General features: G+C 39.9%; 6 protein-coding genes across 11 annotated transcripts in view; 3 read left to right on the top strand and 3 right to left on the bottom strand.

Moving 5' to 3' along the window:
- tinc (transmembrane protein tincar) overlaps positions 1 to 18,013 on the bottom strand; it is a 72,523-nt gene extending 54,510 nt beyond the window's left edge. For 4 of the 6 annotated variants that reach the window (XM_002053557.4, XM_032434261.2, XM_070207686.1 and 1 more), the window contains exons 1-2: positions 17,709 to 18,013; positions 15,288 to 15,483 (exon numbers count right to left, since the gene is read on the bottom strand). The gene's annotated coding sequence lies outside the window, so the exon portion shown is untranslated. The remainder of the gene's footprint in view (positions 1 to 15,287; positions 15,484 to 17,708) is intronic. The other 2 variants (XM_032434262.2, XM_070207687.1) reach the window with 2 other exon arrangements.
- Positions 18,014 to 18,220: 207 nt separating this feature from the next.
- Positions 18,221 to 20,128, top strand: Alg1 (ALG1, chitobiosyldiphosphodolichol beta-mannosyltransferase). Its single transcript, XM_002053560.4, has 3 exons — positions 18,221 to 18,917; positions 18,973 to 19,542; positions 19,601 to 20,128. Exons 1-3 carry the CDS (start codon positions 18,355 to 18,357, stop codon positions 19,818 to 19,820), a joined length of 1,353 nt encoding a protein of 450 aa, XP_002053596.1. The 5' UTR covers positions 18,221 to 18,354; the 3' UTR covers positions 19,821 to 20,128.
- A 625-nt stretch (positions 20,129 to 20,753) lies between these two features.
- On the bottom strand, positions 20,754 to 21,649 carry LOC6629658 (uncharacterized). Its single transcript, XM_002053561.4, has 2 exons — positions 21,302 to 21,649; positions 20,754 to 21,243 (listed from the first exon to the last, which is right to left on the bottom strand). Exons 1-2 carry the CDS (start codon positions 21,493 to 21,495, stop codon positions 20,928 to 20,930), a joined length of 510 nt encoding a protein of 169 aa, XP_002053597.2. The 5' UTR covers positions 21,496 to 21,649; the 3' UTR covers positions 20,754 to 20,927.
- A 107-nt stretch (positions 21,650 to 21,756) lies between these two features.
- Arfip (ADP ribosylation factor interacting protein arfaptin) lies at positions 21,757 to 24,182 on the top strand. Its single transcript, XM_002053562.4, has 5 exons — positions 21,757 to 22,416; positions 22,490 to 23,009; positions 23,080 to 23,248; positions 23,315 to 23,422; positions 23,485 to 24,182. The coding sequence occupies exons 1-5, from the start codon at positions 22,218 to 22,220 to the stop codon at positions 23,527 to 23,529; spliced, it is 1,041 nt and encodes a 346-aa protein (XP_002053598.1). The 5' UTR covers positions 21,757 to 22,217; the 3' UTR covers positions 23,530 to 24,182.
- Positions 23,975 to 24,716, bottom strand: Dph3 (Diphthamide biosynthesis 3). The gene is made up of 3 exons (XM_002053563.4): positions 24,482 to 24,716; positions 24,347 to 24,421; positions 23,975 to 24,275 (listed from the first exon to the last, which is right to left on the bottom strand). Exons 1-3 carry the CDS (start codon positions 24,587 to 24,589, stop codon positions 24,198 to 24,200), a joined length of 261 nt encoding a protein of 86 aa, XP_002053599.1. The 5' UTR covers positions 24,590 to 24,716; the 3' UTR covers positions 23,975 to 24,197.
- An 81-nt stretch (positions 24,717 to 24,797) lies between these two features.
- LOC6629661 (dnaJ homolog subfamily C member 17) lies at positions 24,798 to 26,053 on the top strand. Its single transcript, XM_002053564.4, has one exon. It carries the CDS (start codon positions 25,059 to 25,061, stop codon positions 25,956 to 25,958), a length of 900 nt encoding a protein of 299 aa, XP_002053600.1. The 5' UTR covers positions 24,798 to 25,058; the 3' UTR covers positions 25,959 to 26,053.
- The last annotated feature ends 68 nt before the right edge of the window (positions 26,054 to 26,121 follow it).

Here is a 26,121-nt window from a genome sequence, read left to right as displayed (position 1 = left end):
AAGTCATTTTTCAATTTTTGGCTAGCAGTCGCAGTTTGTGGCTCGTTTGTCACTTGAGCCAAGTGCAGAATGATAAATATCTAACACCCAACCAACCGCTTGGTTGACCATTAACCAAGCCACAGGCAACCACAAAACCACACACAGCCACAGCACCACAGCCACTCCTCCAGCTGCTGCCTTTTCTCATTTGCACTTGAAGTCTGAACTGAAATTCAAGTGGATGCTGCCAAGTTTTGAGCTGATTCTCATGTCCTTAACAACCTTCAATTCCACTCTTGCTCCGTCCTGTTGTGTGTTTTATGGCCCAGGCAGACACTTGATGTGATATTTCCTCTATTGATAGGCAGACGCAACCTCTGCGCATTTATCACATCGATTTAAAGTGGCATTACCTTTTGCCCGCATCGCTATCTCTATCCCTTTCACAAGCTCCTCAATATCTATATATTTCTCTATCGGCCCGCTGGGACAGTCCATAACTAAACACGTACTTTTCAGCGTCTGTCAGATGTAATGGAAGCGAAGGCGGCGTAGAAAGTTGAGGAAGAAAATGTTTTGCTGCGCAGAGTCTGAAGTATTCCATTTATTGGCAAAATGACGTACCAGTACTTCGCACCCACCCCCACCGCTTGAACACATTCTTCTGGTTGCGGCACCACCATCTGCTGGATATTTTCTACTAAAAGGGAGTTGTCAAATTGTCATCAGCTTTGCAATTTATTAAAAGAATTTCAAATTGCGTGCATTTCTAATTCCTAAATACTTGTACATAACGTCTTTTAAAATGTATTTTATTTATTAGAATAGAAATTAAAACAATTCTAAATAAAACATAGTTATTTGCAATCATTTAAATCGGGAAAACTATTTTACAGCTTCTTATATCTACTATCTTATATGTAAATACGCTTGGTAGTCTACTTTAGTATAATATAAAATCCGTTTTGTTTCTATTTGTAGTTTTTTTTTTTTAATTAATTTGAGATAACTTCTAATCAAAGTATGTCAGAGTATTTCGTTATCGACTTAGACAAATATTTGACTTGAATTTTTGTCCGTTATTCTTATCGATTTTTGGTCTAGTTTCGTTTTGGTTTTCGTTTCGTTTCATTTGATTTGCTTCGATTTTCCCACTCTCAATCGTTGTGATTCACTCTCTCCTTCTCCATGTGCATGCACAGTCAAAAAAGTTTTTATCAGACTCTGTTGGCAGTGCGGGGCTGTCAAACAATGCGATGGCGTTGGAATAACATTGCCAAGTGCAAGCAGAGCATAAGGGGAGCGGGAAGAGAGTTTCTGCGGTGTCCAGGGCAGGGGGGAAAGGAATAGATCTAACTGCAGAGCGTTGGCAACGCTGGCAGCAGCGACATGGATGGCACTTGAAGTTGAAGTGGCCGTGTACACAATTGTAATTTTTCGTAAATCTGCCGAGATGAAAATGCAGAGTCGCCAAGCTAAAACTAACCCCTCCCCCCACGGTAGAGCCCATCGCCGTTGCCGCCTCACAAGCATGGCAGACGGCCCTTGAGGCAGCCCTGCTGTAAAGTTTAGTTTTTGGAGTTGATTCATTTTAATGAAGGAAATGCTGTTTGCCAAAGTGTTCCGCCAGAGACTTTATCATTTGTTGAGAAAGAGAGAGAGAAATAGAGAGAGAGAGAGAGAGAGAGAGAGAGAGAGAACGAGAAGGAAAGCAGATACAATATAAATAAGTCATATCCTAATCGATGGCAGTTCTAATAGCACGCTGCCACGCCCCAATGTCAGAAGAATGAGAAATTTAATTGCATTTACACCTTGAAATTCGTGTCACCAGGTAGAAAACGAACCGAAATGCAATTAGCACAAGAGAAACTGAGCATCAGAGAATTGTGTAGAGGACGCAGTGTCACAGTTTCAATTTCAATTTTAGCGGGGCTGAACAGTAGCAGGTAACAAAATAATTTATGACAATTATTTTGACATGAAGATGACGACGACACGAACAGTGCGAGCGAGAGAGTGAGAGATAGAAAGAGATATACTCTTGTGTGGACTGCACTCAGATAGAAATCTAAAGAGCCTGCACACAAAAGCCATTAAACAGGATATGCATTGAAGTATTTCAGATTAACATTCAGACAGACAGAAGGACAGAGAACATGTTGCAAAGGCTATTATAGCAAAAAGGATCAGCCGACTGTCTACCTGACAAGCTAGGGAGTAGGAAGACAAATACCCAGACAACGGCAGCAGGTGTGCACAACAAATCAGTTAAGGCAACGGATCGCCGAAAATATCAGCAAACAGCAAACGGGTCGTGGAACGACTGTCGACAGGGCCGCAGATCACGACGAGCTAAATTTGCACCTGCCGCAAATCAAAGAAGTTGCCACAAAACGAGAGCGAGAGCCAGTAAGAGGAACAGAGACAGAGAAAAAAGCTGACTGAGCAGGTAACTCGAGGTAACTGAAGGTAATACAATCCCCAGCAGCGACAACGACATCTGCTAGTCGTTTTATTTAGCAGAGCGACGGTGGGGGAAGTGGGGCAACGAAGCGTAGGGAGCACACACGTTGCCCCAATCGCGAAGCCGGTTTTGTGACAAGGGTAACCCAAATTTTGGCATTGCCCTATACCGTATACCGTACCATATATAATTTTGGGCATTAGCTTTGCTCAAATTAATGGGCAGTTGCAGCAGCCTGCATCGACTGGCTGCGTCTGCAACGGCAGCTGTTAGATTTTGTGGCAGGCAAACTGGTTTACCCGTTCGGGCAAAACTGTCCAACAAAATAAACTTTAAAAACTTCAACTGCCGAAAATTAGGAGACTCTTAATAGTAAGTTGGATATAAAATATGCGAATATTAATGTATATATAAAAATATATATAATTATAAGATTTTTTTCTTTTCAATAGAAATATTAAGAACAAAATATTTTCCCATGATTAAATGTATATTGCATTTAGTACATAGATTAAAATATTAGATATTATAGGTATTAAACCTAAATTCATTTTGTTTAATGAAAATTGTTGCTTTAGTTGAGTAATTTCTCTTTAAAACACCTTCAATCATCATTAAAATAAAAATATTTCCTTTCATTAGCTTGAAGAATGTTGTTGTATTTAACCCGCCTCCAAATAAATATATAAATATTGTATATTGAATTTTATAAATATTATTTATATCTAATAAACCATCTAACAACACATAAATATCTAAATTCGGCTCATAAACTCGCCTGCACAGTGTAATTAAAAACGGAAACCAATTAGAACGTATTATCGTATCGAAATGTTAACTATATACACATTGATGTTCTAAGTATTTCAATTGCAATCGATTAATTAATTGATGTTACTTTTAAGTCCGCAATTACAGTAAATTACCCAAATATTTCATATTAACGCAACATGTCTGCCAATTAAAACTTTTAACAAGCGTAGCGCGCACGAAATGATAAACAGGTATTTCCTTTCGTATATAGAAAAGTTGAAAACCGTGTGAGCCAGGGTAGAAGAGGCGGACTTAATCGATTTTTGATTTCTTATTAATGACACGTGCAGGATACGCGGCAACGGAATGTGCCGCAACGTATGCAGCATAATTTCTGATGCTCGACAGGACGACAGGATAACATTGAAATGGAGCTGGGCGCATTTTAATTATAAGCCACGTCCACGTTTATGAGCTATGGCCATGTTTGTTTTATGCTCGCACAGCGAGCCGTCCATGTCACGAATCGCTCGAAAATTATTAAATCAATAATTGATACGGTAAATAAACTAACGGTAAATGGACTAACGGTAAATGTACTGTATACACCATGTTGTTGCGAGCCGTTAGTTTTGTGTGGCAGCCAAATTGAGCCTCGCATGTCCAGACGCCTTGAACTTGATGTTTGATGTTTGGCGACAGGGAAAGGGTCGGGAAGAACGACAATTGTTTTGGCCATTTGGCTTACTGCCGTTTTTCGGGGGTTGCTATTTCACTATCCCACTGAACTGGCCCATTTAATTGGGCCATTATTACATGGCCAACAACGGTAATGAGCCGCGCTGCAGCGACTATGGCGACGACTTAACCCAGCGACCCAAATTTAAACATGAAATGCAAGCCAAAGCTGCTTAAAATGAGTGGAAGATGGCGCTGAACACAAACGCGCTCACACACATATACACCGACACAACACCTACTCATACATGTGTACACACAAAAACACACTCGCAGAACAAGTAAGAAAATTTCAGTCCATGTTCGACGACAGAGTTTTAACTAGAATTTCTTAAATTTACAAAATAAATAGATTCGAGTTCTTGGATTATTGAAAACCATTTTAGTATATTAATAGTTTTAACGAAAAAGCTCACATTTAAAAATCTTAAATATTAAAAATAAAGTAAATTCGAAGTATTTCTTCTTATAAAAATAAAAAAAGCAGAACAATTGCGCTTTTTAACATAAATTATTTACTTCAATTGCAATGCGAATTAGGCATGTTTATAAATTAACCTTTATTTAATAATAGTCTAGTATTTTTTTAATTTTTTATTTAAGTATACCCAAAGTGTTTGACTCTTACTTTATTTAAACAACAAAATAGTATTTATGTTTATTGGTTTTTCTTACAGTGAGTCATAAGCCACCACCTATGTCTGTCTTTCGGATTCCCTCAGACACTTGTAAGCCGCTTTCGCCAAATGTGGACCCAGTAATTAAATTTCAATTTGCTTGACAGCCTGCCTCGCCTACAGCCTCTTACATCCTTAATGTCTGTGTGCCCTTAAGTAGGCAACAGCAAACACATCATTTGAATAGTGTGGAGTCAAGGAATAAGGATGCATCTCATGCGAAAAACAACTGGCGACATAATGAAAACTTTCCACTTTCGTTCACGTTTGTATCGCAATAAATGAAATCCCACAGATAAATTATGCCCCATTTAATAAAGCTACCAAACGACCATCTTCCGCGCAACTTTTACGCAAATTATGCTCATCAAAACGAGCAGCTCGATAGGCTCGTGCATGACAATCAGGTAATGCAAGGAGGCGAACGGATATGGAAATGTGGTTGGGGACGTGGATGAGGATGGGGATGCGAATGCGAATGCGAATGCCATTGCTGACATGTCGCAAGTGGCTTCGTTGATGAGCGCCAAGAAATAAAAATAATAAAAATAAAAAACAACTCTCGCAAAAGTCACGCAACGCACATTCAAAGCGTCACAATCGGTTGGGAGTAGCAGGACAGTGGAAAAAAGGGGGCGTGGGGGTACCGGAGGTAGCCAATAAGCCGCTATAAAAGCTCGACTGACAGCTGAGAACAGCAAGCTGAGCTGAGCTGAGCTTCTTTCGCATGTGGCATGCGGCGTGTGGCATGTGGCGAGTGGGGCTGCTTGTCATCGGCTTGATAATGGCCACCATCTCATACAACATCGCTGCTTGGATGGCTTAATATACATATATAAAATGGGCCAAAATAAAAGGTAAAATGGCAGAGAGCAGGGCGCAAAAAAGGCAGGCGGGCATTTGGCAAATGCTTCACGTGCTGCAAAGCTAACAAAGATTAAGAAATGGAACGCAACGCCATGTGGCATTGTGTTGAGCATACACCAATTAAAAGAGGTAGTGTCTACTGAAATGATGCAAGCAGCTGAATCTGCAATAGAGTAAGTGCAGTTCGAAGTTGCAATACCCTACCAAAAAGAGCATATAAATAATATAATATACTTATAATCAAAATTAGGTGAAATGAATTATCAGATTTCTTATGTTCGTACATATAAGTCATGACTTAACATAATTAACTAATTCAAAAATAATTAAGATAATTAGTTTGAGATAGTTTAAACCCGTCTCCAATTGAAATTGATTTGAACTAGAAGTTGGAAAAGCCCATCTCAATTGAGAATCTTAACACCAAACACATTAATTTTACTGAGTACATCCTTTTTAGGTAGATTAACTCTATATGTAACACAGCAAAATATACAGGTTAATCTTTTCATTTTGATTATTTGAACTATCATGCATTTAGAGAGCTTTAACTATTTACAGTTTGTAAGTATGAGTTGCAAGCAGTTCAAATGTAATATTCAAAAATATTTCTAGTTTCCATTAAACACAGGAATTCGCGGTATTAATTAATAATTATTATGGGCATGTCAGTCAGTGGAATAAACTTTTGAATATTTCATCATATCACCACGTACAGCACAACAACAACAACAAGAACTAAGGTCAGGACAGCAACAGAGAAAACAACTTTTAGCAGAAGCCACAGAAATTTAATAAGTTTTAATAGAAAAGTTGGCGAGCTTCATTATAGAACTGCAGCTGTAGTTAGTTGCCGCATCTGTAACTACAGCTGTATATAAGTATCTGTAGCTGTATCTCTATAAGGTTGTCTGCATGCATTCTATAGCTACGCGCTCTGCTGCTGCTGCTGCTCCCCTCTCTCATACTCTTCTTCAATTCCCATGCTGTAGCTACTCAGCACTCGAGTGCGGATGCTTAAAACTCTGTGGCTGTTACTTTTCCAAGTGCAGTTGAAATAATTTTACATTTCTTTTATATACGGTATACCCATTAAAAATGAACAGCAGAGAGACTGCATGTTCATATATTCTGCATAATTTCCAAATCAATATAGCCAAGTTCATCTGTTTGCCTGAACATGAACGTCACGATCTCAGAAAGCTAAAAGTGGTTGAGAGAGCTTCAAATTATGATTATATATTTTCCTGTAGCCGCATAGCCGACAAAGATCGATCAACATACCCTCACATATATTTTACCATACCTTAAATATAAGTATTATGAACTCAAGAACTCAATCCAAGGTAACGAGAAATCTTTTAGTTGAGCATTCCCAACTTTAACAATTTTGACTTGTTTTTTTTTTTTTTTTTGACAGCGTCGCGTTTCATGCAAATTAAGTTAACTGTTGTATGCGTGTGTGTGTGTCATTGTATGCTTATGCAAATGAGCTTGTTTGGGTGTGCGTTGGCCCATGTAAATGTTTAAACTTTTGCAACTGCGCATATCGGCCAAAAATTGTCTGCTTTTCTCGATTTATGCTGACACCTGATTTATGGTTTATAATAAAATTTTAATTTCACCAACAATTAATATGACAATATTCGCGCGCAGAACGCTAAGCCTAAAAGCTCACACACACACGCACTAGAACATATTTAATAGAATCAGGCAAATGCGATTAGCATTTTATACCATTTAAGCTTCAAATGCGGGAGCCAGCAAAAACAATGTGACAATGGCAAAAGAGTTATACACATGCCTCCCCCACAATTACAGGCAACAAGAACAAAAACAATAATAGGCTTAGAAGGGGCACAGCGGAGAAAATAGTGTAAAACGTTAGGCGGCAAAAATCTGCAAACAAGTGTGCAACAAAGCGCACAATTGTAATTTAACTGCAGTCAGAGTCTAGTTGGTAACAACAACAAGAACAACAACAACAACAGCTACAACAATTGGCAACAACAACACATGCCACAACAAACAACGCGCGCCTCAAGTGTTGTAATCGGCTTTTGTTGGCAATTGTTTGGCAAATGTAGAAGACCGAAAAGGAAGGGGTAGGAAGGGTCTGGGTAGTGGCAGCAAAATTGGTTGGCAAATGGAATGCGCACACACAGAATACACACACACAGACACAAGAGAGGGAATGCATACAAACACATAATCCACTTTGCTGAGCCAACAGACTCAGCTGCTGCATCAAAATCGGATGTTACACATACGTCCCGTTGTGCCGTCGCTCATTCGCGTTTCAGCCCTTAGCAAAAATACCCTATTGCTGAAGTGTATTTGATAAATACTGATAAAAATTATTTAAAAACAAATTTTAAATTGATCTTAATATTTTTCCATTAAGAATCTATTATTATAATTATATATATATATTTATATATTATAATATTCTGAAAGAAATATGAAATATTATATAATAAAGCGCTTATTCATCTTCAAGTTTGTACTTTTTAACAGAAATTAAATCTCACTCCTCCTTTCATTTTGCACTAATTAAATAAACAGATTAATTTTGTGACAAACTATTATTTGCTTATCAGACAATTCTCTGTGTCATCTCAATATCCAAGCCATTAATATATATTCCGAAAATATCCCGAAATGATTAATATACGTTTTAAACGATTTTTTTCGATGTAACTTTTGAAGACATATTCTTCAAACTTGTTTTGTTTTTAAGGTTATTCAACCATGCTCTATAAATTTCTCATGAACAAAGTTTCCAGATTTAAATTCCCAATTCTCAATAATCCACTGTTATTGCAGGGGTTAGCTTTTCGCCAAAAGAGCTAATGAATACAAAAATTCATTCATGTGTTAATAAGCATATTAAATGTGTTCAGATTCTTGTCAATATATCATTCGCTCTTCTGTCCACATTTATTCCTAAGTCCATGAAATTACTTACAAATAATTGTAAAGCCAATTATAGGGAACTTCATAATTCATCATTGGCAAGTTATTACACAATTCCAACTTCCGTTTCTGTTTGTTGCGAGACAATTTGGTTGACAAATGTCACAGCCACGGCGTCCAACTATGCAAAGCTACGCTCACAACATTACATCCCGATACCCCTAGCCACACATACACACACGCACACACACGTACACACACACCTATATTAGACACACACACACATAACGCTGTCAACTGCCAGCAAATGTAAAACAGCATAAAACACTCGTCGCCTTTACACCCGCCCGCTGGCGTACATGCCACGTGATGTTGTTCGTGAAAAACTTGACACTTAATTGTCGCACCCCTCTCTGTGCCTATGTCCCGGCATGTGCATAGTTTTTGTTGCTACATTTTATCTATGGAATCGTCTGGCGCCTGTTTCTGTTGTCAATTGTTGCACATTTCCCTGTCGCGGAAAACTCTGCTGAAATTCTGGGCCAATGCCCGTTGCTTATGGAGCGAGGTGGTGCGAAGTGGTGCAGCGGTGCAGCCAGTCATTTAGTCAGCCCCTCACTTAAGCCAGTATGCTGGTGGGTAACAATAATGTGCTTTGTAAGTGAAACAATGGGCAGCGGAAAAGCATTTCCTGCAGCAGGTAAACACTAATAGAAGCGCATAAAGGCAAAAAAAAAAACGAAAGAGCCAAAACAGAAGAGCTAAAAGAAAACCAACTGACCAAATATAAAAGAGAAGAAAATTGTTGTGGTTTTTGTTGAAAAAAAAAACTCAAACTCAAGAAAACCAAGTAAATGTTTTGCTTAAGGCTGCCCATAAATTAAAGAAGACTCATTTTTACTATAAAGTCAAAAGAGTTTTATAATAAATTAATTTGGAAACTCTTTTTTTATATCTCAGTTGCTTAAGATGCATAAGGTGCATGGGAAACTACAATCAAATTAATTACTTATATATAAGTTATAGATGCGGAATAACGATAACAATATGCAACATCATACGACCACGTTTGTTGAAACCGATATTTATTGATAGGTTGGGGTGACTATATTCGCCATAACTTTCGTAAATCCCAATATAAAGTAACTTTTTTTCACCAAATTCTGATTTTAAAAAACTATCAAAAATTCGAAACAAAAAATGTCGTTTCATAGTGAAATAAAGAATCGACAAGTTATACATTACTATAAATTTTGAACGAGGAGTTTATTGCGAGAGGCAATATCTTCTACTCAGTTTTAAAAATATGTACAAATATAGTTTTTATATTAGCATAAATTGCATGAGACTTGATATTAATTTACAACATTTTGCTTGATGCTGATAAGCTCACTACAAATTCCCAATTCATAGAATGTATATCCAAAAGTAAGTTTAATAGTTTTGTCATTAGAATATGTGAACACCCACATACTTATTATTATAGATAGGATACAGACATTTTCTTGTACCTGGCTTAATAGTACATAAAACTTGTATTTACTAGTATTTTTATACCCTGCGTCCATTATTTTATAGTTATCTATAGCTCAAATAATATACGAGTTTATAAGATTATAGTAATTCTAGAGTAGCTGAAAAAAAACACAGATTAAGCGAACTGTCTGTTGAAAGACTTTTATTGATATGTACTTTTTTACCTTAGGGATGAATCTTTCTAAGTCATGCCTTATCAGTCATGCACAAATTATGTCATTTACCCCTACTCTCTTGCTTCTCTCTCTCTCTCTCTCTCTCTCTTTCTCTCTGTATTTGTTAAACCATATATATCTCTCACACCATCTCTCTCCTTCTCACTCTATTTATCTTTCTTTCTCACTCCATCACTCACTCTCTCTATCGTACTTTCTCCCTCCTTTTCACTTTTTCTTAGGGGGTTCCCTTACTCTTTCTCTCTCTCTCTCCCTCTCTCTCTTTCTCTTCTCTACTTTCTGTCTCTCTCTATATTGCCTTTCATAACTTTCCTGTCTCTCTCTCTCTCTCTCTCTCCTAGAGTTAATAACCATTTATTTGGTCGCTTAACTTAATCAACAAAACTCTGACTTACGAATTAATCGAGAATGGAGAATTTTTCATCTTTTGTACATTCCAATAAAAGTCGTCCTTTTTGCTGAGTGAAAGCATGTAATCACATTTTAATAGCCCTGAAAAGGACATCAGACCATAGATCAAATAGCAGCAACAACTAAAAATCCGCATTAATGGAGGCGCTGCCTTAAGAAACTTTTCGGCAATGTCGCACGGCCCAAAGACATAAAACAAAAGTTGGCTCCCTCACAAAAAGTTGCCCAACATAATGGCAAACACCAAAAGGGACCCAATCAGAGAGTGGGAAAGCGTGCGAAAGATAGGGCTCCAAGGAGGAGCTCAGCTGGCGCTTGGGGCGCCATTACTATGTGAAATGTGAAGAAATCTTCGAAAAACAAAATAAAGCAAATAATAAAATGCCGAAAATTAACGACAAATTGCGCATCATTAAAAACCGAAACAGGGCACAATGAATAAAGTGGCGGGTTGGGCAGGAGGGCTGCCTCTTCGAAAAACGTAGCCAATAATGAAGACAAGGCACCAACTGACACGGAAATTAGGGGAAACGGGAAGCACATACCATCCAGGGAGCACCTGGGCACACTCATTTATTTGATTACAAGCTCAACAGAACGCGACAATGGAACCAGCCGAACACAAGACAGATAGAAAAATGGAAAAACAGCAGCAGGCTGCGTGCAACTCAATTCCTATTGGAGCAAGATTCTTGCAAATTACAAAATGTTTGCCATTTTATACAATTTACGCGAGTTGATTTAATAATGTCTACACATTTTTGCCAGCTTGTCGCAAATTGTGCACAGAAACAAATCATGTGCTCTAATCGCGAACTCTCTTAAATTCAGCAAGAAATACTCGATTTAACTCAGCAAAATTGACTTATTTTTCAAGAAGACTCTACTAATAATTGAACGACGGCGAAAATTAAGTTTTTGAGAACAGAATTAATCCCAGCCTTCTTTCCCTGTGTAAATATTTTGTTACATAAGGGCCGACAGCGACTGGTAAATTCAGATCTTAATTGCCAGACAAAGACACACAACACACACACAAACCACACACATATACACACACACAAGTTGACACAAAGTGGAGGCCCGCAGCTGCAACGTGCAAAAAAAAAAGTCCCAATTTCCCAAAAGCCAAACCCGAAACTCGGCACTCAAAATGACTCACTTTGCGGCATTGGAGCTGCCAACTTTTGTAGGTGCTGTCGGGAGTTGCCAACCCTCAACTGCGCCGTCTGCACCCACGCCGTGCCCACCGCAGAGACAAAGTGACAAGCCGTCAAGTTGCACGTGAGCTTCACATTGGCTTTCAGTTTTTCACATTTTTTTCTTATTTTCTTATTTTCTCGTTATACTTTTGCAAGAAATATGTATATGTTTTGCACATTTTTTATATTGCAAGCATTTTTTATAAGCTCCTTATACATCATTTTTTTAATTGGGTTCTTAGAGTTCAATATAATAACCATAGTAAAGGTATCACTAGATGTGCGTTAAGAGCGACATTGGCTAAGGTTCGACGTTAAAACTATAAAATTCTCCAATTCTTGACCAAACTCGACAATTCTGTACTTCATACATATGTATGTATGTGTATATACAAAATCTCATCAACATCAGAGCACAATAACATATAGCTAAGTTGAAAAACTGATTTGTTGTCATGATCCAAATCTTGTCAGGAAAATTCGGTCGAAAAATTAGTTTTATGGTATAAGATAGAGATTTACTTTTTCATGAAAATCGAAATGTCAAATGTCTACAGGGCAAATGTCTTCGGCGAGCTGAAGATCTCCTGAATTTCTTGTTTTAAAACATATTTGTAATAATTAAATATCACATATATATGTAATTCATCTTTATATTATATTTTTTACTATTACTGTTATGATATTTACAGCAACGGATTTCGATTAATTTTCGAGCACTTTTATTTCTGCTGTGCAATTTCATGTTCGCTTTTATTTATATTTATTTATTTAATCTTCTTTTTTTGGACAGACTCTTTACATTTGTTAATTTTCATTTGCTGAACATTTTAATCAGTATTTTTTTCACTAGACTCCAATCTTTCCATTAACTTTGTAGCAATTCAAGCCCCTTTCCTTCCCTTCCCATAGCCTTTCTCTCTTTACCATGCTGGATTTTCTATTTTACTCTTTGTGGGTCTGCGGTTCCATTTTAATCAAAACAAAATGCTAAAGCATACTGAAAGATAGAACAAGAACACACGAAATACTCCTTCAGCTACGCTAGCTCGACTTAAGGATACTCTGTAATGCGGTAACAACAACTTCTTCTTACAAGAAAATTATGAATCAATCAAAGTTTCAACTTTAAAATGAGTTTTTACTCTTCCTTCAACCGTAGTTAAGTTAGTAACAACCTAAATAACCTTTATATTTATATATACATATATAGCTAGCTTTCAGTCTGATAATAACCATATATGTATATATTTTTTATAGCAAAACCCCCTATCATAACATTATTAGGTCCGTTTTCACCCATTCCTTGCGCCCAGGGTATAAAAGCAAAAACAAAATCAAAAACACATACAGAAAAAAGTGGCAGCCACTAAAAACTAACCAACAACAGAAGTCGGTGGCTCCTTTTACGCTCCTCGCACAACCTGCTGCCCCTTTCGCTAGTTGTTCTAAAACGTGTTTGCTTTGTTCGTGTTGTTTTTGTTGTCGTTGCCCCGTTGCCGTTGTTATTATTGTTGCTGTTATTGTTGTTATCCATTATTAAAAGCATAATGTCACAATAAACGTGAAAGGTGCAAAATGTTGCCCGAAGGCAGCAGCAACTAGAGTTGAGGAGCAGAAAGAACAACAACGACAGCTACTCCACTTAATAATACTTTTGCAGTTGACGCGACTTGCGTCCAACAAAACCCACCCTACCAATCCCACATTCTGCTTTACCTTTGCATAAATTGTGTTGTATGAGCAAAATGCGAAGTCTTCTTTTACTTTTGTCGCCGTCGCTGCAGTTGACAGGGTCCATCCCATTCCATGCCAACTCTCCATCACTCCATTTCCCCACAATTAGCAAAACAACGAGGAGAACGGCTGGTCGGCAACTTTGGTCAACTGGCATCGTTGCGAGGCGCCATCAACGTCATTCACATCACTTTTGGACTTGTCGCTATAGTTAGTTGACACTGTAGTGGCTGCCGCATTTTTATTTGCCACACCCCCAGCAATCAGTGCCGACCACTTGCGGCCTTATTTTGCCTTGTCTCTACTCAATTTTTTCCAAGAAACGAAATTCGCTTAAAACGAGCTCTGGTTATACGACTAATTTTGGAAATGAACATATGTATATGTAAATGACCAGCAAAATGTGCAATGACGAATAAAACTCACCCAACGGGCACTTCTGTTAGGCGTACATGTCCTATAAAACCATTATAAATCAGGCCAAGCCCATTTCCCCTCAATTAGGTAGTTATGCGACCATCGCTGTCCGCCCAAGGGAGTTTTTCACTGCATTTTTAGAATATATCCAACCATATATGTATGTACATTTATATGTATGTATTATATTGGAAAAAATATTGACAATTCCATTCGGGATGGAAACACAAAAACAAAACACAAACACACCAAACTTTCGTTCTTTTCTGTTGTTTTCTTTAAAAACTATAGAAAATATAATTCCAATTGGTTATGCATTCTCTAATTTTATAATTATAATAATTTATAATTATATAATAATTTAAATGATAATAACCTCGAAAATGCAAAGTTAAGTATTGTAAATATTAAATTTAACTATAGTACAATCTTTTAAAAAATAGCCAAGCTAGGGAATATATTTTGAAGCTTTTATATTTCCCATTTTAATTGCAGCTAAATTGCAGCTATTTGTTTCAGTGCACGCAACCTTTGAGCTCAGTTGACTGTATTGGTTCTGTGCTCATATCAAAAAGTACCTTTTAAATCACAGACTATTGAGTTCAAGTGTTTGCCTTATGCCACGAGTAACTCGAGGCAAACGTTTTTTCAGGTGAGACCCTGCATGAGGTTGACCGCGTACCGTCCGGCCATCCATCCGCCCGACCAGCTGTCCGAGAACATCCGCTGCTAAATTTGAACGCACTTGAACTGCAGGCAGATAGCTAAAGTAATGCCAGATATAAGTTATAGATCTTTAAAGTTCGAGATGCACATGTGACGCTTGTTTGTTTTTCTATTTTTACTGCTTTTGGGCAAATGTCACATAGGCACATGGCGCCGATTGTTAGCTCAGTGTCTCCTAGAGACAGAGGGAGTGCGAAAGAGCGGGAGCGGGAGCGAGAGCGAGAGAGAAGACAAGACAAACAACCAAAATAGCCGCAAAAGAACTGGGCATGCACTTGTCGCTGTCTCACGTGCGCCCTCTTCCCCTCTCATTCTCTCGCCCTCTCGCTCCTCTTTAATTATAGCCAAGCTACATATTTGGTATGTGCGCCGTCGAGGCGGAAGTTTGTTTAGGATACACGAGTTTTTGCCAGGCAGCTGCACACAGCGGTCGCTTTGGTTGTGTGCCCCCCACCATCCTCATCATACACACACACACACACAGGCATACACACACCACTTCTGCTCCCTGAACAAATTGCGTTAGTTGTTGTCGCGTCTAGACACGCGCCGCCACATTCTGCACAGCATCTCGCCGCTGCAAATTATTCAAATGAAGCTCGCGCGCGGCATGCCACATACACATTGCAGTGGCAATCGCCGTTGATGCCGCATTAATCTACTCTCAATTATGGTAACTTACCTATCACGCTGCTCGCAGTTAATTATAGTTAGTCCAATTAGCCGCGTCGAAACGATGCAAACGATTTTAGAAGAGATCGCTAACTTTTTTATATGTGTGTGTTTTCTTTTTTATTGCTTATTAGTTTTATACGCAGCTTTTTGCTGTCTTGCAGTCATATATGTATATATAATCCGATGTGATATGTTTTACCAAGCTGTAAAAGGCACAAAACGAATATTCAATTAGTAAAATTCAGATATATAAACTGTATATGACTGATTGACTGACTGACTGATTAAAGATCAGTGCACAGTCCACGCTGTAAGATGTAAGAAGAAAATATTGGGAAATGGTTGCATGAAAATTTTTAATTCACCATTTAATCAGCTTCAAACTAAATTTCTCTAATTCATTCGAAGCTTTATGCATGTGTATGTATGCATATGTGTGGATGCATGTATGTGTGCATTTTTTTAGTTTTCCTATACTAATCGCAGATCGAACATTCAATGGTTTTTTGATAACTTTTCCCCGCTGTGCATCAAAAAAAACACACAATAAATGTCGCCCTACTATGCAATTCTCATGAATTCAAGTAACGCATACAAGTTTTCTTACTGGTGGATATATGTAAGTGTTAAGTTGTATGTACTTACATATGTACGTAGTATGTTCGCTTTTCCACAACGATGTATGGAATTATGCGTGTATAAATATATATTAATGTTTGAGTATCTGTATATGCATGCATGTATGACTGAGTGTATTTATGTGAATATATTTGTGAGTATGTATGACTGTACATTTGCATGTAATCTTATAGCATACGCAAAGAAAATTCAATTTTTATAAGAACTAGTGCTACGAACATAAAACCAATGACAATAAAAACATTGCATTGTCTTTGATCAAATACAATTTGCTTGATGCTATTAAAACTAAGGAAAACTAAGAGCTAAGCGCGGACCGTGATTTTCTCCGCGGCTCGACAGGACAGTGTTGGAAAACACGAAGCACACTAAACTATTGACCTTAGTTATGTTCAAAGAGTTTTCTATTTTTAACCATCTTCATTCAACACATTCGCTAACAAGGTCTGACGTCGCAACGTCTCAATTTAGCAACAAAAAGCATTTAACAATAATGAAATGAAAAGGAAAGGACCGTGCAGAAAGCCAGGTGTATGAGCTTATTGTGACAAGATACAAAATTATAATACCCTCTGCAAAGGTATACTACTCGGAACTTCTTATACTTATACACCCGTGTATACCCGCATACGATAAGGTGGTTAAATTTAATAGCAGAGCCCCTTTGAGGGCAGGCTAACCGGGAATAGATAGCCTGTATTTGTATATTTTTATATCCGTGTAGAGGCTTTTATAATTTTGTCATAATATGTGCAGCGCATAAAAGGAGACATCTCCGACCTTATAAAGTATATGTATTCTAGTTTTAATTGATATATATGGCTTTAAAAAGTCGAGCACGGTCAAATATATATATATATATATATGCAACGATGCAAAATATGACACCGGGTAGGTGTCTAGACCGGTGACGCTGGCTGCAACTTTTCTATGCCAAATGTGAAACAAAACGCGGCACAAAACTTCAGACACGCAATAAAAAGCTGCACAGAAATCAAAAATCAACGGCATAAAGTTGCAAGCCAAGCCCACAAGGAGCAACCACCCAACCAAGCCGCCATCTGTCCATCCGAGTCCTGGGTTCCTGTGTGTGCCTGGCAAGCCACAATCATTGGGGGTGGCTCTGGATTTGACTCTCTGGGCGGCTTTTGGGCTATTTGCCTGCGCTATTGAGCAAGCGGCAAGTGGCAAGTGGGGTGCGGTTGGGAGGCGGCTCAGGCTACTGTCTCGTCTGGCGACGCAGACGCTGCAGACAGTTTTCTAATGGGATAAACTATGTACATATGAAAGCGTATTTGTGCGTGCGTATATGTGTACTCACACGTAACATGGCGCGTATATCCAGTTATCGATACACACACACACTGAAACAGCTGCTGTGAAAATCAAAAATTGGCAATGTTAAAAACCAAATATTGAAAAAAATATATATACAATACAAATGTATAACAAATAAAACAAAAGCAATGCTGCATACTCTTAGCGCGCTGCCATATTCATAGTCAATGGCTGCAAACAACAAATACAGAAAAATGTACACACATACACATACACATAGGCATACACATAGACATACAGCCATACACTAACACACAATTGACATTTTTGCGGGTAGTCTGACAGAATTTCGAAACAGCGACGGCGCCAACCTGCAATAGCTGCTATGGTCGGGGGCGGGGCGGTTGACGGTGTGGTTGTATTTTGGGCGGTCGCTTTGTTGTGCCGGCGAAAATGTACAACAAACCGGAATACCAAAACAAAATTGCGTATATTTGGTTCATTCACTTACCGGCAAATTTCGCCGCATTGCAGGCGGCAACAAAAACAATGGCCAGACAGCTTTAACCGTTAGCTGTGGCCGCTCTTGTTGTTTTTGTTTTTTCTGTTGTTAATTTAGTTGTGCACTTTGCACTTATTCATATTAAAGCATTTGTTGTTATAGCCTTAGAAGGCATTCAGTAAGTTACACCCACACTCAACACACACAAACGCCCAGTTTTTACACCTTAAGCACACACGCATAATACAAAGAATTCTTACACGTTATGCCGCGACACGTCCTTGCACATCAACATTGAGAGAACATTTAAAATGGTTTAACATAGACCATAGTGCCAAGCTGTGAGCGGCTAACAGCTGTTAATGACTCAATAGTGCTGACAACAATACGTTATGCTCAATTGAACTGTTAACTGAATGTTGATTAACATATTGGCAGCTATATGGTCACACTGCGCTGCACAGCTGTTTCCCACTCATCAATTATCGATACATTAGCTCGTGCTCGTATCGCTGCACCACCACAATGACGAATAATTTAGCCAACAACAACGAAAAACCACACAGCATTTCAGCTGCATTGGGGTAAAAGAAGCTGCCGAAGAAACTGTAGCAGTAAACATCCAGTCAAGAGCTGGGACAACAAGAGTAGCGGAATGGTCGAGCTACATATGAGAAAACGCAATGCCTGCGTCATTGTGTTGGGCGACATCGGACGTAGTCCACGTATGCAATACCATGCGCAGAGTCTACTCGAGGACAACTACAATGTGGACATAATTGGATACATGGAGACACGACCGCTAGATGTGTTGACTGTGGCGCAGCCCAAGTGCAAAATTCACGAGCTTCCAGCGGTGCCTATCACAAATCTAACACCAAAACTGAAGCTGCTCTTTAAGGCGATCTGGCAAACGCTAAGCCTGCTGATGGCATTAATCTCCATACGTCGGCCCAACTTTCTGCTAGTTCAAAATCCACCCGGCATACCCACACTGGTCGTCTGCTATTTTTATTGCGCCTTGACGCGCACCAAGCTAGTCATCGACTGGCACAACTACACCTACACGGTGCTGGCGCTGGGTATGGCCGGCGGCGAACAGAGCCGGCTTATTCGTCTGACAAAACGGTTGGAACGGTACTTTGGCGCCAAGGCGCACACACACTTCTGTGTCACAAAGGCCATGAAGGAAGATTTGCAGCGCAACTGGAACATTGGGTGAGCTAAGGAGCACAGGAGTAGCATTAGCCCATGTCTGACTGTTTGCTTACAGGCCCGTTACTGTGCTATACGATCGGGCACCGGCGCAGTTTCATCCCATTGAACTGGCCCAAAAGCATGAGCTGTTCATGAAGCTATCCAAAGATTACGCGCAATTCATGCCGCAGTGCTATGCAGATTTGAAACAGTCGGGCGTGTTGGAATCCACGGCTCTTACGCAAAAGCTGGCCAACGGCACGGTATTGTACAAGCCTCAACGGCAAGCGATACTTGTATCCAGCACCAGCTGGACCCCGGACGAGGACTTCGGCATACTGCTGCAGGCGCTGGAGTCATATGAGTCCGTTGCTGTCGATGAACCTCAAGTCTATCCATCTCTGCTGTGCATTATCACGGGCAAAGGGCCGCAAAAAGCGCATTACGAAGCGCAAATCGCTAAAATGCATTGGCAAAAGGTGTCCATTGTGACCCCCTGGCTGGAGGCTGATGATTATCCCAGCGTTCTGGCCAGCGCCGATCTCGGTGTCTGCCTGCACTGGAGCACCAGCGGCCTGGATCTGCCCATGAAAGTGGTGGACATGTTTGGCAGCGGACTGCCCGTCTGTGCATTTAACTTCAAATGGTGAGTGGTTCCAAATTTGCTTCGAATCATTTTACTTAAACATGCTATTCCCCTTTAGCCTAGATGAACTGGTCAAGCATGGCGAGAACGGTTTTGTATTTAGCGATCATGAGGAGCTGGCCGAGCAGCTGCGCATCTGGTTTGAGCACTTCCCCAATAATCCAAGCATAATAGAGACACGCTCGCGCTTCGCGCGCATCCTGCAGCAGTTTCAGGAGCTGCGCTGGCGTGACAATTGGCGACTATGTGCTGCTCCCGTACTGGAATCATTTCTTTAGGCAGCTTAGACAGCGTTTATTGCTTTCAATAAAATTTGTGAACACTGCAACGAAGCACGCGACATATAGTCAACATGTTAGGTATAAAGATAGAGATATCCATTTGTTGGCATTGAAACTGAACTCAACGCCTTGTCTTCAGTTGTAGTTATGTGCAATGAGGACAAGTATTATAATTTCTCCTATGTAATTGAAGACATGTCAAGTGAAGAGCGTGCTCGCACGGCAAGTAAATCATGTTAATCTTTCTCTCACTGACTTGTCTGAAAACCCCCTAAAATAAATATTTCATTTTAATTTGCCATTCACATATTGTGTTTACATTTATTGCCACACGGTTCAAATAAATCAGTGCTACCACATTTTCTAATTTATATGCATCTACTTTTTTACACTAGAGTGACAAGCTAACATATATACGTTTTGTTTTGTATGTAAATTGACAAATTATATTTTTATCAATTCTAATCGTATGAAATATAACAAAAGCTGTAAGTGTATGTGCCCTATTAAAATTCGAAATAACTCGAAAATGTGGTATTATTCGTTTAGCTGGCAAATGGTCACACAGTCTCCTAATAATTATTTACCTTTGCTCTTAATTGATTTACTTGGCATGAATAACACAAGTTTGCAAAGCTCCACATATCGCGTAATATAAATTAAGTTTAATAAATGCACCGGTGGCCAATTACAAGTTACAATTCGTCGCCACTGTGACGCCCTGGCTGACCGCTGAAGATTTCCCCCCACGTTCTGGCAGGCGTCCTGAATCCGTCCGTGTATGTGGTGGGCAATTTCAAATAGTGGGTGATTAGGTGAGACCTTGAGTGATAATGCTGAAAATCGCTGTTTTATTTTAGCCTGGATCAGTTGGTCAGAGACACGCTTGTGCATCGTTCACAGCCTTCATCAGTTTTGGGAGCGAAGACATTTAGAAACTTAGACAGCGTTTAATGTTTTCAATAAAGTTTGTAAACACTATAAGAAGGCACTTAACCTATTAATATCATAATAACTATGCATATATATATAAAGCTAAGTGTGCGCCTTAGCGTCGTGATATTGCTTTAGTTGACATTGTATTACCGTTTGTCTATAAGGACGTTAAAGTTTCTTTGAGCAAAGGGGACAAGTTTTGTAATTTTCTTTCTTATATGACTCCAGACATATTTTGTGTAGAGCGTGCTCACACGGCAAGTACTGAATGGTCTCTAGCGACATGGGCTCGCAGCAGATGCAGCAGTCGTCGCCGGGCACATTGATGCGTATTACAACCTTTTCGCAATACAGACAGTAGCGATTGAACTCGCGGTATTGTGCAAAGCATGGAGCTTGGCACAGCGCATGACCGCAGTTCATTATATGCATCGTCTGGGCTGTCATTTCCTTTAGGCAAATGATGCACTTGTCGCCGGGTTTGCTAAAATGCAACTGATTACAATTAAGACTCTAAACACACAAGAAGCTTATGTATTTACCTGGCCGGTAAACGCTGCGGTTTGCTACATTTTTTGCTTCGTCTTCCACAATCGTTGTTATCGTCGCTGTCATTGGAACGTCTGCCAGTGTTGGACTGATAAGACGGCGCTATTGCAGGCATACTAAAATAAATTGCAGCGGCTGCAGCTGCAATTACGCAGCCGATGCTCATTATTAATTGCATATAAACCATTCTTCCGTCCTCGCATATAACTGTTGCAATCGCAGATTAAATATTTTTATTTGTTTTTACTGGTTAATTAGGTTGTTGAACAATTATATCGCATTTTTAGGGATTTACAGCTCTACTTGTCTGAAATACCCCTAAAACAAATGTTGTTTTAGTTTGCCATTCACATAACTTTTTTCCATTTGTTACCACACCGCTCGAACATAATCAGTGCTGCCACATTTCTAAATTAAGATAATCTAACATTTTACATTATTGCAACAAGCTAACATACACAAATAGAATATTTCCTTTATTTTGATGGCATATTAAACTTTTGATATTGCTCAGCATAGCCCGTGTAAAAAATAATTGTGCCTTATTGAAATTTAAGCAATCGTCAAGTGTTCACGTCTTTTATGTGGAAAATGTGGTATTTTCGCATGGTCTGCCAGTCGGTCACACCGCGTCCTTTTTAATTCTATGCTTTTTCTTTGCTCAAACAAATTTAAATTGTATAAATTGTAATTGCGGCAGTGCTGCATTTGAAAATAGTGTTTCTTGCTGTGAACAACATACAATAAAGAATTTAGAACGCTTCATCTACCGTATGATATCGATTTAAGTGCACCGGTAGCCAACTACAAGCCAATTCGTCTCTGTCGCTACCCCTCAGACTCAGTGAACGATTTTTCTGGTGCAATTAAAGTACATTACGCACTGATAAGGCAACGAGGAAAGCAAGCATGGCGGAACGTGAGCGCAGCATACATGAAATGCTTAAAGACACACCATCGATGAACGACAGCTGCGGTGCCGTGCACACTGGCACGGAAGGCGGCAGCCTGGGAATGATGGGGATAAGCGGCAGCGCCAGCAGTCACATTATTGGAACAGGCATCCCGTTAAGTACGTCCGCCAGTTTGCCACTACGAAATCATTCAGGTGTGTCGCTTATCCTTATACATACATGATTCGTGGATAACATTTCGATTTTGTGTCGGCATTCCTTCCGCAGCGCCCACCACACCCATGTCACCTATAAGTCCACAAGTGAGCAACGGTTTCCTAACATCAGCAGACGGCAGCAGCAGCCTGATACGGACGAGTGCTTCCAAGATTGATAGCATCAAGAACTGGAGCATATCAACGTATAAGTGCACGCGTCAGATAATGCTCGAGAAGCTGGGGAAATCACAGCGCACCGTCGACTCGGAACTGGAGGCGCAGATCGAACAGCTGCGCGAGACCCAACGAAAATATTTGTCCATTTTACGATTGACGCGCGCCTTCAGCTCACATTTCCAACACGTTGTGGTGTCGCAGCAATCACTGGCAGACGCCTTCGCCGATTTGGCACAAAAAAATCCCGAACTGCAGAAGGAGTTCATCTGCAATTCGGAGACGCAACGAAACTTGACCAAAAATGGCGAATTACTCTTGAATGCGTTAAACTTTTTCATCTCATCGGTGAATACGTTATGCAACAAGACCATAGATGATACCCTCCTAACGATACGACAATACGAGACGGCTAGGTAGGCCGATAAAGCCATATAATCTATATAGCATAAATTATGCCTACAACTGATTCATTAATATTTGCAGAATTGAATTCGATGCCTATCGAATGGATCTGGAGAACACAAAGCCAGAAATAACCCAAGCGGCGGCTTCTCTGGAAGAGACCCAGCGCAGCTATGCGCATCACAAGGATCAATACGAAAAGCTGCGTGGTGATGTAGCCATCAAAATGCAATTTCTCGATGAGAATCGCGTAAGTTTTGTTAGCTGCCTATTATATATGTTAAACTAATGCGAATACATTTCCAACTCCATGCAGATCAAAGTGATGCACAAGCAGCTCATTCTGTTGCACAATGCCATTGCCGCGTACTTCTCAGGCAATGCCATGGCACTAGAGAGCACATTGAAGCAGTTCAACATTAAGGTGAGTGTGATTCTTTCTATGTGTATTGTTAACACCACTCATTAGTCTTTTATTAATTATAGCTAAAGTCTCCAAATAACATCACTGGTTCATGGCTGGAACAGTAATATGGACCTGCACATCAACACATTCAAGAAACAAAGTATTACCCCCTGTAGCACATGAACCACTTTTCGCCTACATGCCGGCATTTATGCGTATATTCAAATATAGCTGAAGGAGTACGCTCTCTATAAAAGCTGCATGACTTGAAACAATATCTAAAGCTTATATTTAAGTCGAACTTCTAATTGATAAGCAGAAAGTGAAGGCGAGCACAGTCCATAAGGCACGATTTCCATGTAACTATTTACATTTCCACACAACTCGTACTTAAAATAGTTCCTTCTGTTTCAAAATTTATATATTCAAATTGAACACAACGCGCTCACCTCAACCATTTCTAGCCGAATAGCGCTCAGTGCAATATATTTATTTGACTTTTATTTTAAGCTGATCAGTCAATAAGAAGAACAAGCTACGTTAAATGGAGCACAGTTAATATATCTTAAATTATCTGACCATCTGTGCGCTTATTGGCTGTCTGGCATATTTAGTTTATTTGTATATTAAAACAACAATTTATATTTAAACAAAAAAGTGTACACAAACCAAACATTTTTTTCGCTAAGGTGTACTTTAATCTAATTGTTTACTAGTCAGCATATTATTTACAATAAAGGGAAGTATACAAATAAAAACCTATTTAAATACAAATTAATTACCAACTGGAGGCTTAATTTTTCTCCAGCTTCAACTCGCTTAGCTTTTCATTAAGCGCCGCAGACTCATCCTCCTCCGCTTTAAACATGTCCTGACGTTCACATGAATTAAAATGTTACTGTTAAGCAGCTATTTATTAATGTTATATGGATAAACACCTACCGCATCGTATATAACTTTAACGATAAGCGAACAGCTCGGACAAGTGGCTACCTCCTCGCCCTCTATAAGCTCCTCCTGTCCAGCAGAAAACGTCTATTAGTAACAGCCAAAAGTTGGTTTTTGATGCGCGTTTACCTTGGATATTTGAAATCGATCCCCGCAGGGACAAGGATAGTAATACATCTCCTCCTCCTCGTCGTACTCGAAATCTTCAATCTCGACCTCGTCGTGGTAGATACTCATTCTGTCCCCGCTCTCTCTTTCTCTTGCTATCTATGATATTGCATTATGCTTGATTATTCATATAACACAAATGAGACGCACGCCAATAGCCCACACGTTGCGGTTGCGACGTTGCCAGACTGTCGCTAAGAACAGCTGATCTGCAATCATTTCTACTCGGACTGTAAGCAAATCGAAAACGCTTGTTAAAATTTTTGCCTTAATACATTGCAAGTAAAAAGCGCACACGACTCCTATCCTGATAAGAGTCCTGACAACCGCCCCTTATTGAATGGCTTGCAAGCGCTCACTCATGCGATATCAGTCATACAATGCAAACGGGATGCATGCCAATGGGCCTCACTTTACGGTCGTCGGGTTGCCAGTCTGTCACAAATAACAGCTGGCATGCAAGCGTTTCTAGCCGGTTTGTAAACAAACCGCAAGCGTTTGCGAATTGGTGGTTTAACTGAATTAAAAAGTTAAAAGCATGGCCAACAAGAAGTATAGTGATGTCAACCTGTATGACCTGCTTGGTGTATCCATCGAAGCCGAGCAGGCTGAAATACGCAAAGCGTATCGAAAACGCGCTCTCGACTGCCATCCGGATAAGAATCCCGACAATCCACAAGCGGCGGAACGCTTTCATGAGCTGTCTAAGGCGCTGGAAATACTTACTGATGTAACTGCGCGCGCCGCCTACGACAAGGTACTCAAGGCAAAAAAGGCCGCAGAGTTGCGCACCAAACAGCTAGACAGCAAAAGACAAAAGCTCAAGGAGGAACTGGAGCAGCGAGAACGGGCCGCGCTAGACAAGCAGCAAGCTGGTCAGCCGTATAGCACAATACGTAAGAGCGATGAGGAGGTGCTGCAGGAACAAATTGAACGCTTGCGACGCGAGGGCTCCAAGCTTCTGGAGGAGGAGCAGCGGGCAATGCGGGAGCAGCTTAAACGCAACTACAATGAACAACAGCAGCTCCAGCAGAAGCAACAAACAGCCGGATTCGACTCGGCGCAACATCGCATAAAGATTAAATGGAAGGCGGATAAGAACGATGCCAGCAACGGCGGCTACACGCACGAGCAGCTCTTGCAATACCTCAAGAAATATGGCGAGGTTGTGGCTCTGGTCATGAACACAAAAATACGCGGCCGTGCCATGGTGGAGCTTAGCACACGCGAAGCCTGCGACATGGTGCTGGCCTATGAGAAAGGCAATCCAGGGAACCCATTGCACTTTCAGTGGGTATCACGGCCAACAACGCCCACAACGACGCCAAGCAGCGCAACGACACGGGATTACGAGGACTTGGTCATGCGTAAGCTGCGCCAAGCTGAGGAGCGCAAACGTTTAATCGAAAAAATGATGAAAGAGGAAGGCGATGAATAACCGTTGAAAAGTGTAGCATAAGTTGTAATTTAATAAAACTAGTTGGCAGCACCACCGACAGCTGTTGACATAAATAAACGGGAAAATAAAATGGGGTATATTAGTTTTTCGAAATAAGTAAAAGCAGTTTTTGTGTTGCGAGAACTGGAATGGATTGGAAGAC

The sequence above is a fragment of the Drosophila virilis genome, chromosome 2 (genome assembly GCF_030788295.1).
Source record: "Drosophila virilis strain 15010-1051.87 chromosome 2, Dvir_AGI_RSII-ME, whole genome shotgun sequence".
Lineage (NCBI taxonomy): Eukaryota > Metazoa > Arthropoda > Insecta > Diptera > Drosophilidae > Drosophila > Drosophila virilis.
The sequence above is the reverse complement of the archived record's forward strand: the minus strand, read 5'-3'. Positions and strand labels throughout refer to the sequence as shown.

What these genes read in the sequence shown, in the direction of transcription:
- Alg1 (XM_002053560.4), top strand. Translation starts at nt 18,355, where the DNA reads ATGGTCGAGCTACATATGAGAAAACGCAATGCCTGCGTCATTGTGTTG. An exon ending in CAGCGCAACTGGAACATTGG is followed by an intron (nt 18,918 to 18,972) that starts GTGAGCTAAGGA and finishes GTTTGCTTACAG; the next exon opens with GCCCGTTACTGTGCTATACG. An exon ending in TGTGCATTTAACTTCAAATG is followed by an intron (nt 19,543 to 19,600) that starts GTGAGTGGTTCC and finishes ATTCCCCTTTAG; the next exon opens with CCTAGATGAACTGGTCAAGC.
- LOC6629658 (XM_002053561.4), bottom strand. Translation starts at nt 21,495, where the DNA reads ATGGTTTATATGCAATTAATAATGAGCATCGGCTGCGTAATTGCAGCT. An exon ending in CCGCAGCGTTTACCGGCCAG is followed by an intron (nt 21,244 to 21,301) that starts GTAAATACATAA and finishes GTTGCATTTTAG; the next exon opens with CAAACCCGGCGACAAGTGCA.
- Arfip (XM_002053562.4), top strand. Translation starts at nt 22,218, where the DNA reads ATGGCGGAACGTGAGCGCAGCATACATGAAATGCTTAAAGACACACCA. An exon ending in CGACAATACGAGACGGCTAG is followed by an intron (nt 23,010 to 23,079) that starts GTAGGCCGATAA and finishes TAATATTTGCAG; the next exon opens with AATTGAATTCGATGCCTATC. An exon ending in AATTTCTCGATGAGAATCGC is followed by an intron (nt 23,249 to 23,314) that starts GTAAGTTTTGTT and finishes AACTCCATGCAG; the next exon opens with ATCAAAGTGATGCACAAGCA.
- Dph3 (XM_002053563.4), bottom strand. Translation starts at nt 24,589, where the DNA reads ATGAGTATCTACCACGACGAGGTCGAGATTGAAGATTTCGAGTACGAC. An exon ending in ATCGATTTCAAATATCCAAG is followed by an intron (nt 24,422 to 24,481) that starts GTAAACGCGCAT and finishes TCTGCTGGACAG; the next exon opens with GAGGAGCTTATAGAGGGCGA. An exon ending in TTAAAGTTATATACGATGCG is followed by an intron (nt 24,276 to 24,346) that starts GTAGGTGTTTAT and finishes TGTGAACGTCAG; the next exon opens with GACATGTTTAAAGCGGAGGA.
- LOC6629661 (XM_002053564.4), top strand. Translation starts at nt 25,059, where the DNA reads ATGGCCAACAAGAAGTATAGTGATGTCAACCTGTATGACCTGCTTGGT.